The 13,230-nt window shown below is 37.9% G+C and overlaps 2 protein-coding genes across 3 annotated transcripts; one reads left to right on the top strand and one right to left on the bottom strand.

The window, feature by feature from the left end:
• The first annotated feature begins 227 nt into the window (after positions 1–227).
• LOC131021327 (uncharacterized) lies at positions 228–4,966 on the top strand. Its single transcript, XM_057950475.1, has 5 exons — positions 228–935; positions 1,501–1,604; positions 1,747–1,923; positions 2,474–4,293; positions 4,649–4,966. Exons 1-5 carry the CDS (start codon positions 769–771, stop codon positions 4,796–4,798), a joined length of 2,418 nt encoding a protein of 805 aa, XP_057806458.1. The 5' UTR covers positions 228–768; the 3' UTR covers positions 4,799–4,966.
• Positions 4,967–5,677: 711 nt separating this feature from the next.
• On the bottom strand, positions 5,678–10,061 carry LOC131021326 (uncharacterized). Of its 2 annotated transcripts, none has more exons than XM_057950473.1 (5): positions 9,782–10,061; positions 7,846–8,063; positions 6,944–7,183; positions 6,614–6,759; positions 5,678–6,103 (listed from the first exon to the last, which is right to left on the bottom strand). In XM_057950473.1, exons 1-5 carry the CDS (start codon positions 9,824–9,826, stop codon positions 5,907–5,909), a joined length of 846 nt encoding a protein of 281 aa, XP_057806456.1. In that variant the 5' UTR covers positions 9,827–10,061; the 3' UTR covers positions 5,678–5,906. The 2 variants fall into 2 exon arrangements, with proteins under 2 accessions (XP_057806456.1, XP_057806457.1); XM_057950474.1 differs by having other exon boundaries at positions 5,678–6,088.
• Positions 10,062–13,230: the final 3,169 nt, after the last annotated feature.

The raw sequence follows: 13,230 nt of genomic DNA, 5'->3' as shown, positions 1-13,230 counted from the left end.
AAGACGGAATAAAAAAAACAAAAAATATATAGAAAATAAAAATGATTTGTATCCGATGTCTGGGACAAAAATGGAATTATGGGAAAGGCCAAACGCTCCCCACGCTTAGCTTTTCCTCGTATCCAAAAAAATAGACATTATTAATGATTAAATACCAAAAGGGCAGAGAAGAAATTAATCATTAATTGAAATTGAATTTTGATATTGAAAGAGAGAGAGAGCGCATTAATGGTTAGTTATATTATACCGCAAAGCATCTATTTGTTCCGTTTCTCTCTCTCTCTCTCTCTCCACCTTCGCTTCCTCTCTCTAGATTTCTGCTTCTCTGTTGTAAAAGTTTCTCCATTTCTCCACCCAAAACCTTTGCCTGGATTTTCTCTAAATCTTTTCAGCTTTTCTCAATTTCATGCACTCGCCATCGTTTCTAATTGATTTCGATACGCCCTCTCATCGTCATGCTAAACGGTTCACCGGAAATCCGATTCTTCTGCAAAGAGAAAATGTTGTTGATGTTTTAGGGCAGCGGTTCGGCGCGGATTGCACCGGAAACCGGAGAAATCTTCAGTTTCTGACCGTGAATGTGTTTAAAAATCGAAATTTGATCATGTGAAGATCATCTTGAAGGGCTTGGTGATCATGATTTGTCGGTATTTTAGCTGAATTGAAGGGGAAAAAACGAAAAACAGAAAATAGCAAGGGGGCAAATAAGTCGTTTCATGAAAATAAAATAAAACAAAAAGAAATTAAGGATTTCTTGTACTGGGTATTATGGAAACTGTAATGCCGGAAACTGCAATGCCGGAAACGGCATCATGTGCACGCCGTTTTGCTGCCCTTAGAGGGGTCAAATGGCGCGTGGATTTGGGGATTTTACCATCTTCTCCTTCTGCAACCATCGACGATCTTCGCCGCGTCACCGCCGATTCTCGGAGAAGGTGAGCTTTCGAAGCTTTCTATAGGATATGCATCTCACATTTTATTGCTGACCAACACTGATGAATACCTTGATTTAGTTGCAGTTTGTCTTTAGATGTATGCTTCAGGTAGCTTTGGCAAGTCATTTTGTTGATTTCGTTCGTTTTGTTTGTTGATTTTCATATTTAGGGAGCATTAGACGTTGTGTTTTCTCAGGTTTTCGGGAAATCGTGGAAATTTGTTTTGCCTTGGAGTGGTTTTTCATGATCCTATATATGTTATGATCTGCTGGTGACTGCCTCATGGTGGTGGTGGCAAGAGACTTGAAATTGTTTTCTCAATTTTCCAGGAGCTTAAATTCGCTTAAATTCATGAAGTTTTGAGCATCATTCTTTTACATATAGTACAAACGTTTGGAAGGTTATTTGAATAAATGCTTGCAACTATATTACTATATTGAATTCACGAATCATTACATCCCTCAATAGTACTATACTATCTCCAAGTTTTCAACTCTGACAATGGTCTAGTGTAATGTATTGCTTTTTATCTGTATCTGTGATTGTAACGCGTATGATTTTACAGGTATGCTGCATTGAGGAGACAACTTCTGGTTGATCCACATGTGCCGAAAGATGGAAGTAGTTCTCCTGATCCCGTCATAGACAATCCACTGTCGCAAAATCCTGGTAGCATTTTGTTTTCTCGTGTTTTCATGTTATATTTGTCACAACCTATCCTATTGGAAGTTCAACTCTTGTCCAAGACTCATTTACATGTTAAGTTTTTTCTCCCAAAGTCATATTTCTTTTTTTTGCTTTTGTCTTGTAGACAGCATGTGGGGTCGCTTCTTCAGAAATGCCGAACTGGAGAGGATGGTTGATCAAGATTTGACACGTTTGTACCCAGAAAGAGGCAGCTACTTCCAGACAAGTGGATGCCAAGGCATCTTACGGAGAATTTTATTGCTTTGGTGCCTTAGTCACCCAGAGTATGGCTACAGACAAGGTATGGAATGCTTATTAACTAGTATTGGTTGGTACAGACAAGGTGGAATAGCTCTATTAAATTTGTATGATACTCAACTACCAACTACTTTTTTTTCCCAGTTATTAGTTATACTCTAATTAATGCCTTTGTATGTGCCAAGAAGAAATGTTTTGGTGGAGTGAGAAGAAGGTTTTTATTTTCTAAAGCATCAGTTTTAAGCTATCTGTGAGATGTGTGGACAGAAATATGAGATTACTTCAAAACACGTTGGAGTAGATTCTTTTGAGGGTTGTATTTGTTCATATAAAACTGTCAAGATTAAATGCAGGGACAAAGATTGAATTGGATTTCTTCCTCAGTCGTTCTTGAAATTCATTGAGTCTTTCCCTGCTCTGTCATTGGATAAATGAAAGTAAAAAATCTTAGAAATCTTGAATTACCTCCTTATTATATGGCATCCTCAGTTCCTTCTAAAAGCTCTCTTATACGTGATACTAATTTGCATGAGACAAATAAGAGATATACATTTCTCAGGTCCTTGCAATTATTGTTTTCTGTATTTCTACAGGGATGCACGAACTCTTAGCTCCACTGGTGTATGTTCTTCATGTCGACCTTGAACGCCTCTCAGAAGTGAGAAAAAATTATGAAGACCATTTTGTTGACAACTTTGATGGCTTTTCATTTCATGAAAATGACTTGACATATAAGTTTGAGTTCAAGAAATTCTCGGAATCTGTGGAAGATGGGAGCAAGTCTAAAAAAAGTCCAAAGATAGCCAGTCTCACTGAACTTGATCCAGTGATACAAACCATTATCTTACTTAGTGATGCCTATGGAGCAGAAGGCGAACTTGGTATTGTCTTGTCAGAGAAATTTATGGAGCATGATGCATACTCAATGTTTGATGCTTTGATGAGTGGTGCTGGTGGTGCTGTTGCAATGGCAGAGTTTTTCTCACCATCTCCTTATCGTAATTCCCATTCTATGTTCACCCCTGTAATTGAAGCTTCTGCTGCAATGTATCATTTGCTTTCCATAGTTGATGCATCTCTTTATACTCACCTTGTTGAACTAGGGGTTGAACCCCAGTACTTTTCACTGCGCTGGTTAAGGGTATTATTTGGACGTGAATTCTCCCTGGAAGAGCTTTTGTTAATCTGGGATGAAATTTTTGCTTGTGACAATACAAGGTTTATGGAAGCAGATGACGCTCATGCAGAATCAAACTCTGGAGTCCTCGATTCACCTAGGGGAGCATTCATTTCCGCTTTTGCAGTTTCTATGATACTTATGATAAGGTCTTCATTGCTTGCCACTGAGACTGCCACTGCGTGCCTTCAGAGGTTGTTGAATTTTCCAGATGATGCAAGTCTCATGAAGCTTGTGGAAAAGGCAAAATCGTTGCAGACTCTGGCAGTAGATGTGAACCATTCCAGTTCTCTACTTGTCCATCCTGGATTCTATGATGAAGTGAAGCCTGGGGTTACTAGGGGTTATAACCACACTCTCGATGCAACTTCTCCAAGAACTCCTCTCAGTGATACACATAAGAGCTACTGGGAAGAGAAGTGGAGAGTGTTGCACCACAAGGAAGAAGAATACAAGCAAGCTGGTGTGGAAGAAAAAGTGCCCCACATCCGAAAGGGATGGTCAGATAAAGTAAAACTTCACCATTCTAAAACCGAGTCTGATCCATCCTCACCAACAAAGAGTGAAAGATCCAATCTTCCCGATCCAACTGTTAGAAAAAGTTTGTTGAATGATCTGGCACGGCAACTTGGAGCAGATGATAATGAAGTAAGTGCACTGCGCAGTGAAGATGTAGAGCACCAGGATCCGATAGAGGTTAATGGTCAAGAGGTTGCTAACAAGACATCAAGCGATACACTGAGTGCTGCTGGGAGTGAAGAGAATTGTCCAAATCTCTCAAATCCACCCAGTCCTAGCCATACGAACATCGATCATGAGAATGTGTCAGAAAGAAGTAGTGTTGCATCAAACTCATCTGTTGATGGAAATGATACTGAATCATGCAGGACTAACACAAAATCCTCCCCTCTTCTCGGCTCTAGCATCTCTCCTGACGTCTCTTCAAGATGTTCCCAAAATGATGATTCACTGGGAAAATCTCCAAAACTCATGCATTACACAAGAACCCTGTCAGGTAAATTTAATTGGTTGTTGAAGTTAGGAAGAAATGCTAATGAGGGAACCTCCGAGAGGCCCAGTACGTCCGAAGGAGCTAAAGATTCCAATGGTGAAATTGGTCAGAACAGTGCTGCTGGGTGTGATGTCTCTTCCATATCTAGCAAAGGTGAAACAGTAAACCAGAATTCGATGGTTAGCCTCAGGAATCTTGCTCAATCAATGCTTGAGAACATTCAGGTACATGACTGGATCTGGTAGCACCCTTCCTTGCACTTTTTTGGCTTAGCCATGGCATTATGAAAATCTTTATAAGACGAATGGATTTGGAGCTGCTGCGTTTTCTTTGATTCTGAACAGTTCCATATTATAGCAGCATCTCTACAAGTTCAGTGAAAAGCTAAGTCAATCATCCTAAAATTGATAAGTTGGATACGGTTGAAATCTGGTACATGAGTTATAGTGATCAATCTCTACATGCCAGTTCCACCCGCTTAACAAGAATAATGTTACCGTAGAAATTTTAATTCGTTTGAGATGCGAATTTGAGCCTCAGTGCATTTTATCAAACTCATTTATTTTGTTTTCCTTGCAGGTGATTGAATCTGTCTTCCAGCAGGATCATGGTGAATTCGGACCACCAGAAAGTTTATTGAAGAATAGCTTTGTTGGCGAAGGACAAGTCACAGCCATGTCCGCGCTGAAAGAGCTTCGGAAAATTAGCAGGATTCTGTCCGAGATGTGATTTGGTAACTATTTGTCTGTCGGGTAGCAAAAATATTTGTTGCTCTGGTTTATTATTTTGTTGTATGTATCCTGATTTTCAAGTGTATAATATCATTAGATGCACCTTGTGTTTATACTGATTCTATCAAATAAAGAAGTACAAATTCTGATCTTTTACAAAGAAAAATATTCTTTTGGACGAGATGTTCTTTTTAGTGAAAGAATAAGAGTCGTGATTTTTCAGTTATATAGTTGTTCATTTTACCAATTAGGCTCCATACCTGTCTAGCCAATTCCTAAAAATCAGAATAATAGTGTGAAACAAAACATATACAGTATTTTCTTATCCTCTTAATAGCGACAAGTAAAATATGTGAAAACAGAATTTGGTGCTTTGTTGTGAATTTCATCGTCTTGTTTTGTTTTATTATGCGAAGGAAAAAAAACAACTGCATAAAAAACTGTACATACCTAAGGTCTTTCTTGTTGATCGTATAGGATATATTGTTCTTTTTTGTAAAGCATTTGCTCCTATCACAAGAACTTGGTCTAAGATGTCATACAATTTAAATTCATGGTTTCATCGATCTATCAACGAGGTCAATTCGATAATAATGATTTTATTTTACTTTTAAAAATGGATATGTAGCTGAGTTTTTAGTATAATTGAGAAAATATCTCGTACTTTGGGAAAACAAAATTACGAATTTCATCGAATTAGGTGTGTCGTAATTAGTTGAGTGGACGAATAGCTAAACATTACAAATTAAAATCATGTTACCATCTAATATTTGAAATTCTATATGGTAGCAGAAGGATTTTTAGGTGTGCTGAAGTAAAATTTTGATTTCCCAAAGGAGGATTACAGATGTTAACCACATACAAACATAAGTTTGCATTTGTGACAGTTAATATTATCTCCATTGCTACGATTGATTTTCCCAAACCAAAACACAAAGTAAGCACTAAGAAAATCAGGAGGTTCAACCTTTAGTTATCATACACAATATAATAATCCTTTTTCTCAGCCTACAACAATCCATGCACATTTACTTTCCTAAAATAAATTATTTTAAACAAAAAGCTGATTCAATTGGCAGAATGCTCTGGGGTAAATATACATATCCCTAATCTACGTTATGAAAGCCTGGGAGAAGTGAAGTAATGAAACCAAAGACGATCATTTGGATCTCTTTCACAATTACCCACAAGCGGTTGCCACCCTCGGCTTGCCCACCTTCGCCTCCATGCTCGTTCTCAACGCCCCTATTCCCATCATTCGCTCGATCATTCTCATTTTCATTCTCACCTATAGGTTGACCATCTGCCACGTCAACATTATATCATTCAACCAATATACTGGATTGCTACTGTATAAAACATCTCAGGATACAAGGCAATGATGACATTTGAAAAACAATACAAAAGGTTGAAAATGGGCCTGCAAGCATGCATATATACAGGTGTGCATACCTATTGGATGCATACCAGATAATCATATTCTAGTAGGAGCATAATCGGAGGACTTACTAGATTTGAGGTAAAAACAAGACAAGAAAGCATACTTCAAAATTTAAGGATGAGAAAAAAAAACCCATCCTTTTAATCAATATTCTTTGTTCTATTTATTTTAGAGGGAAGGAATGTTGCTAACTTTGGTACTAACAAGCAAACATGGTTTGAGAATTAAGAAAATAAACATGGATGTATGCAGAAGAGCATTTCAAAACCTCATTTTTAATATTTGGTGCATTTTCAGTGCTGCCAACATAAATCATAAAGCTACAAAATAGGTATTGTATTTGACAGTTCACATAAACACTGGAGAGCTTACCGGCTAAGCCAGCATTTTCATTTCCTTGTTCCCCAGCGGCTGCTAGATTGTCTGCCCTAGCAGCAGGCCTGGCTGGTGGTGCAGCTGCCCTGCGCATGCCTTGAGAAAGCCATTGAATTACAGGTGCAAGAGCTCCAGTTTGATATCTGCACCAGTCAACAGGAATAAGCAAGGTAGCAGACTAACAGGACTTCAACATGTAGATACAGGCAAACAAGCACGAAAAGAAGGCAATATCAACATAAGCAAACGAAAAGGCGCATAAAGAAACTTTATTTCTGAAACTTAAAAAGGGCATGCAAAAAGCATAAAATTATCTCCGCTACATACAAGTAAACAAGTGTTGCAAAAAACACAAGGAGAGTTAGCCTCTGTCTAGATCCATCTTGGTTGAACAAGAAAATAACTGCTGCCAGTTTTAAGATGAGCAGTATATCAAGCTGGATAGCGATTTGAAATCTCCGAACAACAACTTGTCTTTGAGGTCCAGCCTGTTGTTGCTGTTGCAGTTGCTCTCCTTGTTGCCCCTGCTCACCACTGACCTCTCTGGCCTCTGGAGAACTTCGTTCTCTGATAACAGCATAGAGATTATCAATGCAAAACAGAGCAAAAACTGTGAGTACTTCATATTTTACTGCCAGATACTATAAAGAGTATGCAATTATACTAAACAATGTATAACTGCAGGATGCACCCAGAGCTGGAAAGGGTTTGTTAAAACAAAATTAACTTCACTCTCTGACAACATCACAGGGATTATCAATGCAAAGCAGAGCTGAAACTCTGAGTTACTTCTGCCAGATACTATAAAAACTATTCAATTATATTTATACTAAACAATGAATAACTGCAGGATGCACCCAAAGCTGAAAAATGTTATGTAAAACAATTTATCAAGTTGCAATGAGTTTTGTGGAAAGATTTGTCTAATCCATGTTTAGATTTTTTATAAGGAATAAACAAAGCAGCTGAGCTTTCCTTAACCAAGTACAAACATATACTAGCAACATGACAATGATGCGAATGGAAAAATGAAGCGCAATATTGAAATAAGATGACGATGAGCTCCAACTCATGGGTCTAGTTTAAATAAGGAGACTGTTTTGCATAAGTAACAAAGAAGAGAGGGAACAAAAAAAAACGTTAATCAGCTAATCATGGTAAGCATCACAATACCAAATTAAGGTCCATTAAAGAATCCTATCAGTGTGCCAGACTTTAGGAATACTTACGTAGGTAAGTTGTAGGTAAAAGGGATAAGAGTATTGGGTGGAAAACCACCAAAAGGTTGCATATACGGAAGAACTGGAACAGCATATAGACCTGGCCCACGATTAATCTGTTCCTGGTGCTGATGGGGAGGTAATAATCCAGGAACAAGCACAGGATACATAATCGGGAACACCGGTCTATCTCCATTTTGTGATTTTAACCCTTCAGATTTGGGAACCTGTGTCCCCAGTGATTATATAAGAATACAGTTCGAGGAAAATGTCTACATGATTGTCTTCATGTAGAGAAGACTATGAGATATGTACGCATGACCAAAGACTGCTTAAAACATTTCTGCAGAAATATATTTCCTTATAAGGAGATCATGATATAGATATACAAGACAACTCAACGAGTTAAATCCACTTGATAAAATAAGTATCAAGCTTATTGAAAATTGAATGCATCAAGTAGGTTCACATTTAGCAGATAAGAGAGATCTGGCATGGTCTGGAGCATTCATCTAGTTCAAACAGAAGTCGATATTTTTTTATTCCCTATGTGTGTGTGTGTGTGTGTGTGTGTGTCTGGTAATAACAATTACTGATAGCTTCAAAGTTTCTTAGATACTTATTTTATTAAAATTGGATACAGAAGAATACTGGCCCGCTGTTCAATTATTAGATTTCTTCATTTACCAGTTTTTCATCCAGATAGTAAAAGATCCAAGTTCAGGTAAATGTGCATACTTTTTCTATTCTACATATGCATCTATTAATGGTCCATTTAATTCACATCTCTTTTCTTTGTAAAAGTCCCTAGTCCTGACTCTAAGTAACACCTTAACATTTGTACATGAATATCAATTCTCCAGCAGGGATGGTGATAGTAAGTCATATTCATTACACTTTCCAGATGTAAGGTTCCACCAGACCATTTGAACAGTTCAATAGCTATTCAAAATTGCCGATACAGGTCCATTGAATTTGACTCAATAAAAATTACTGCAGATTTTCTTTCACTAGTTCATGCAAAACAAGCTTTCATGTACTAGCTTGATATCACAAGACAGGCTATAATTTACCAACTAGTGAACTTATAGTTACTAGTAATGATCAAAGTGCTTTGCACGTCATGTACAAAGTAAGTAAATCGTAGAAGTTACAGTGATTTTTCATATGTCTGTGTGTAAGGTATTGATTATGATTTATTTATTATTTTCTGAAAAGAAATAATACATGCATCTTTACACATTGATGATTTCTTATAACTTTCTGCTTCATATTACTGTTATTACAAAATCATAAAAATGACTATAGATCCAGTGGAATCTTATAGAGAAATGACAACTACCTGAAATGATAATGAAAGGAGTTGAGATGGTGAGTCTAAATAGTCAAAGTCTAATTAATAAGAACATTTGACATTTTAATACACATGCGAAACTCCAAAAGAAAATGCAAGTGATCATGGCATAGTATTGGTCGATGTTAGTTAACTGTTAATGCAAATATAATGTGATGTGAGAAGCCTTATACATAGTATTAGGATGCGAATATTTTGATCAGTCACAGCCACAGGAATATTCATATTCCAAGAAAAAGCCCTTAAACAAAAGGAAAAGAAGGAACATCAATCTTTAAGGATATCTAAATTAGAAGGGCTAATACCACAAGGCTATTGAATATTTACAAAAATATGTATGAATCACGATGACACAAGATTTAAAAGCAAAACAAAAACCTAAAAAGCACAGGATACAAATTTCAAAAGAAAAAAAAGTAAGAGAAAAAAAAGGGGCCAAAAATCCCATGTATTGCCCAATCTAAAACCAAGAAAGATGATTGAACTACAACAAAAATCGTATTGAAAAATAAACATTCAAACCAGCATTCATAATCAAGGACGAATTTACAATCAACGAATTTCATTTATAGATTAGAATAAGAAAGGAACCTGAGAGTAAGTTTGATCGGACGACGAGGTAGAAGCTTCCGCCATTGCAGTGAGATCGAAACAGCTGCTGCTTCTAATTCAATCTGATTATTCAAATGAATCCCTAATTATAATTTGAGCCCTCAGCTTTCTGCTGTATATAATTTCCCAAATTTCTTCTCTTTTGAGAGAGACACAGTTATGAAATTACGTGTCGTCCAAGCCCTATCCAATGAGGTTGTGACACGGATGCAATGCTAGATGGGCAGCTCCACTGACAACATGTACAACTGCATATGGCGAATGTACAATACCATTTGGAGCAACATTTTATGAGTCGTTCAAATATAAATAATGATAAAAAAAAAAATTTAAAAAAAATTAGGGTTAGTTGCCGCTAAATTCATATATTTTTTTTCATTTTTCGATTTTTTTCTATGACCAAAAAATTCTACATTAAATTACATGAATTGAAAAATTAATATGAAATTTCCTCCGCATTCGATTTTTGGCCATCGCCGAAATGAGTCAGATCCTATGTGACGAAATTCATGCCAGGTGTTAAGTTTAATGAATGACATGGATGCCACATAAGATTTTAAAAACTGAAAAAATAAAATAAAATAAAATGACAGATATGTTGCGGTGAGAAACGAACTAGTTCTCAAGACCTCCGCGACGTCAAAGCCACTGTCCCCCTCAACGCCGATGTCTACCATTCCGACTCTGGTGCCCCTTCCAGCGGCAACTTCTGCAAGCCACAATGGATCCTCACAATTGCCAAAGCTCGAAAGCATCTTGTGCATCACTGGTTCATCAACTTCCTACTTTCTCTCCACGGGTATGAACTCTAAAATGTGAAACCCCCGTCCAAAAATTGGCAGCTTCATCAAGCTGCTCTTGAGAACATACTTAATTTATCTCAAACATCCTTTTCGTAGTGCGAAACCCCATAGATACATCCAATCAACCTCAGGTCCCAGCCATAAATTAAGAAAGAGAGGTGATGGTGGACGACGGCGGTGACGGTCTGTACTGCTGATGTCTGTCGGGAGAAAGAGAGACAGATAGTCGGTGGGTTCCGCCGGAGAAGGAGATTGGTGTCTCCAGCGGCGAGTTCTGACAGAAATTGAAGGAGGTTAGGATTTTAGGGATTTTTAGGATTTAGGGGTTTTGTTGGTGTGGAGAGATAGATGATGAGAGAGAAATCATATGGAGATGGAGGGAACTGAGATACGAGAGTGATGGTGGCGGAGGTTGCCGGAAATTGAAAAAAAGACGACGTCTTAAACAAGGAGATGAAAATAATATTAAATCACGTTGTGTTGGCAGAGGTGGAAAACTTATCTTATGTGGCGCCTATGTCACTCTTTAAACTTAACATCTAGATTAAATTGCGCCACATAGGATCTGACTCATTTCGCCGATGGTCGCAAATCGGACGCTGGGAAAATTTTCAATCGATTTTTCAATTCATGGATTTTAAAGTAGATTTTTTTTGTCATGGGAAAAATTAAGAATTGGAAAAGTATATGGATTTAGCGGCAATTAGCCCAAAAAATACTCCATCCGTCCCAACTTCCAATATTGTTGGCTCGTATTGCTTCTTGGCCCATCCCATATAAATGACATGTTTTCCTAATTAGCTACGTTGTAAAAGCCTATATCTAACCCTAATTTTTACCTTCCCCACCCGATACTCTCCCACACTTTGCGGCTTTCTCTCTCTCACGCACGCAGGCCTCTTCGAGTTGCAAACCCTAATATTGTACCGCCTCTTCGAGTTGCAAACCTCTTCCTCGCGCTGCCCTCTTCCTTCTAATTTGCCATGATGAATTCCACATTTGATCAATATCCCTTCTTTGGTCTGCTTTACTTGTAATCCCAGAAAGAAATTCATTTCTCCCATCATTGACGTCTGGAATTTGTTTGTCATAATGTCAGCAAACTTTTGCACATCCGTTCGGATTTGGGTCCGAAGATGATGTCATCAACGTAAATTTGAACAAATAGGAGTTCCTCTCCTTCTTTCAGTGTGAAAAGAGTTCTGTCCACTAACCCCTTCTTGAATCCTTGTTCAAACAGATACTCAGAGAGAGTATCATACCATGCTCTTGGTGCTTGCTTCAAACCATAGAGCACTTTCTTCAGCTTGTACACCTTATCTGCTCCAGCAACTTCAAATCCTGGAGGCTGTTCCACATAAACCTCATCAATGAGCACTCTGTTGAGAAATGCACACTTCACATCCATTTGGTGTACTTTGAATCTCTTATGAGCGGCGTAGGCTAAGAATAGTCTGACTGCTTCTAGTCTTGCAACAAGGGCAAAGGTTTCATCATAGTCGATCCCTTCTTCTTGACTATATCCTTTGGCCACTAGCCTTGCTTTGTTTCTCACTACGTTTCCTCCTTCGTCCTTTTTGTTCTTGAAAATCCATTTCAATCCAATCACATTTGCACCATCTAGGCGATCCACAAGTTCCCAAACTGAATTCCTGTTGAATTCATTTAGTTCTTCTTGCATAGCAATAACCCATTAAGTGGACTTCAGTGCTTCTTCAACGTCTTTTGGCTCAGAGTCTGATAAGAAACAATTGAAATGTTCATATTCGTTGATGTAGTTCTAGTTGTTGTCGTGGACGAGATTGCACATTGATCTTTGAGTCTTCACACCGTCTGATGGTTCTCCAATGATGTTGTCCTTTGAATGTAGCTCAAACCATCTTATATACTTCTTGATTTCTTCTGGTAAGGGTGGAGGTTCTTCAGTCAGGACAGATCGCAGTCCTTCACTTGCTTCTCGAGTGGGGGAGTGTTGAATAGGTGGTGTAGTAGGTTCTGCACGTTTTTCAGTTACAGCCTTTCTTGTTACTTCAGTTGTTGGAGTTCCCCCTTGACTGATGCCTTCAGTAGCATCTCCAATCGGACTTACAATTCTTTGACTGATCTTCTGATACTGGAGTTTTTCAGTATCTTCATCTCTTCCTAGTCCCCACACCAACACTTCAGTAGGTTCGATGCTTTTCATTTCAGTATTAGAAACCCTGAAGTTTTCAGCATTTTCTTCAGTTTTCTGTTTCCTTAAATCATCAATAGACTCATCAAAAATAACATGAGATGTTTCTTCCACACATAGAGTATGAGAGTTAAACACTCGATAGGCTTTGCTGGATCTTTCAGTTCCAGAATATCCAAGGAAAATTCCTGGATCAGCCTTGCTATCAAATGTGTTTAGCTTTCTATTATCATTGTTATGAATGAAAGCACCTAGAACCGAAAGCATGAAAGTACGAAATTATCGGCTTCATATTCTTCCATAACTCGTATGGAGTTTTTCCATGTCTTTGTGTGAGGAAAGATCGATTCTGAGTGTAGCAAGCATTGTTGGCGGCTTCAGCCTAAAACTTCAGTGGTAGTTTTGATTCAGCTAGCATTGTCATTGCTGCTTCCTTCAATGATCTATTTCTT

This window comes from Salvia miltiorrhiza, chromosome 4, assembly GCF_028751815.1.
Source record: "Salvia miltiorrhiza cultivar Shanhuang (shh) chromosome 4, IMPLAD_Smil_shh, whole genome shotgun sequence".
NCBI lineage: Eukaryota > Viridiplantae > Streptophyta > Magnoliopsida > Lamiales > Lamiaceae > Salvia > Salvia miltiorrhiza.
The sequence above is the reverse complement of the archived record's forward strand: the minus strand, read 5'-3'. Positions and strand labels throughout refer to the sequence as shown.

Bases quoted from the DNA above. Each gene is read 5' to 3' on its own strand.
- LOC131021327 (XM_057950475.1), top strand. From the start codon at position 769: ATGGAAACTGTAATGCCGGAAACTGCAATGCCGGAAACGGCATCATGT. The intron at 936-1,500 runs GTGAGCTTTCGA...ATGATTTTACAG, and splicing joins ACCGCCGATTCTCGGAGAAG to GTATGCTGCATTGAGGAGAC. The intron at 1,924-2,473 runs GTATGGAATGCT...GTATTTCTACAG, and splicing joins AGAGTATGGCTACAGACAAG to GGATGCACGAACTCTTAGCT.
- LOC131021326 (XM_057950473.1), bottom strand. From the start codon at position 9,826: ATGGCGGAAGCTTCTACCTCGTCGTCCGATCAAACTTACTCTCAG. The intron at 6,760-6,943 runs GTATGTAGCGGA...TGACTGGTGCAG, and splicing joins TTTGCAACACTTGTTTACTT to ATATCAAACTGGAGCTCTTG. The intron at 6,104-6,613 runs GTAAGCTCTCCA...TTGACGTGGCAG, and splicing joins TGAAAATGCTGGCTTAGCCG to ATGGTCAACCTATAGGTGAG.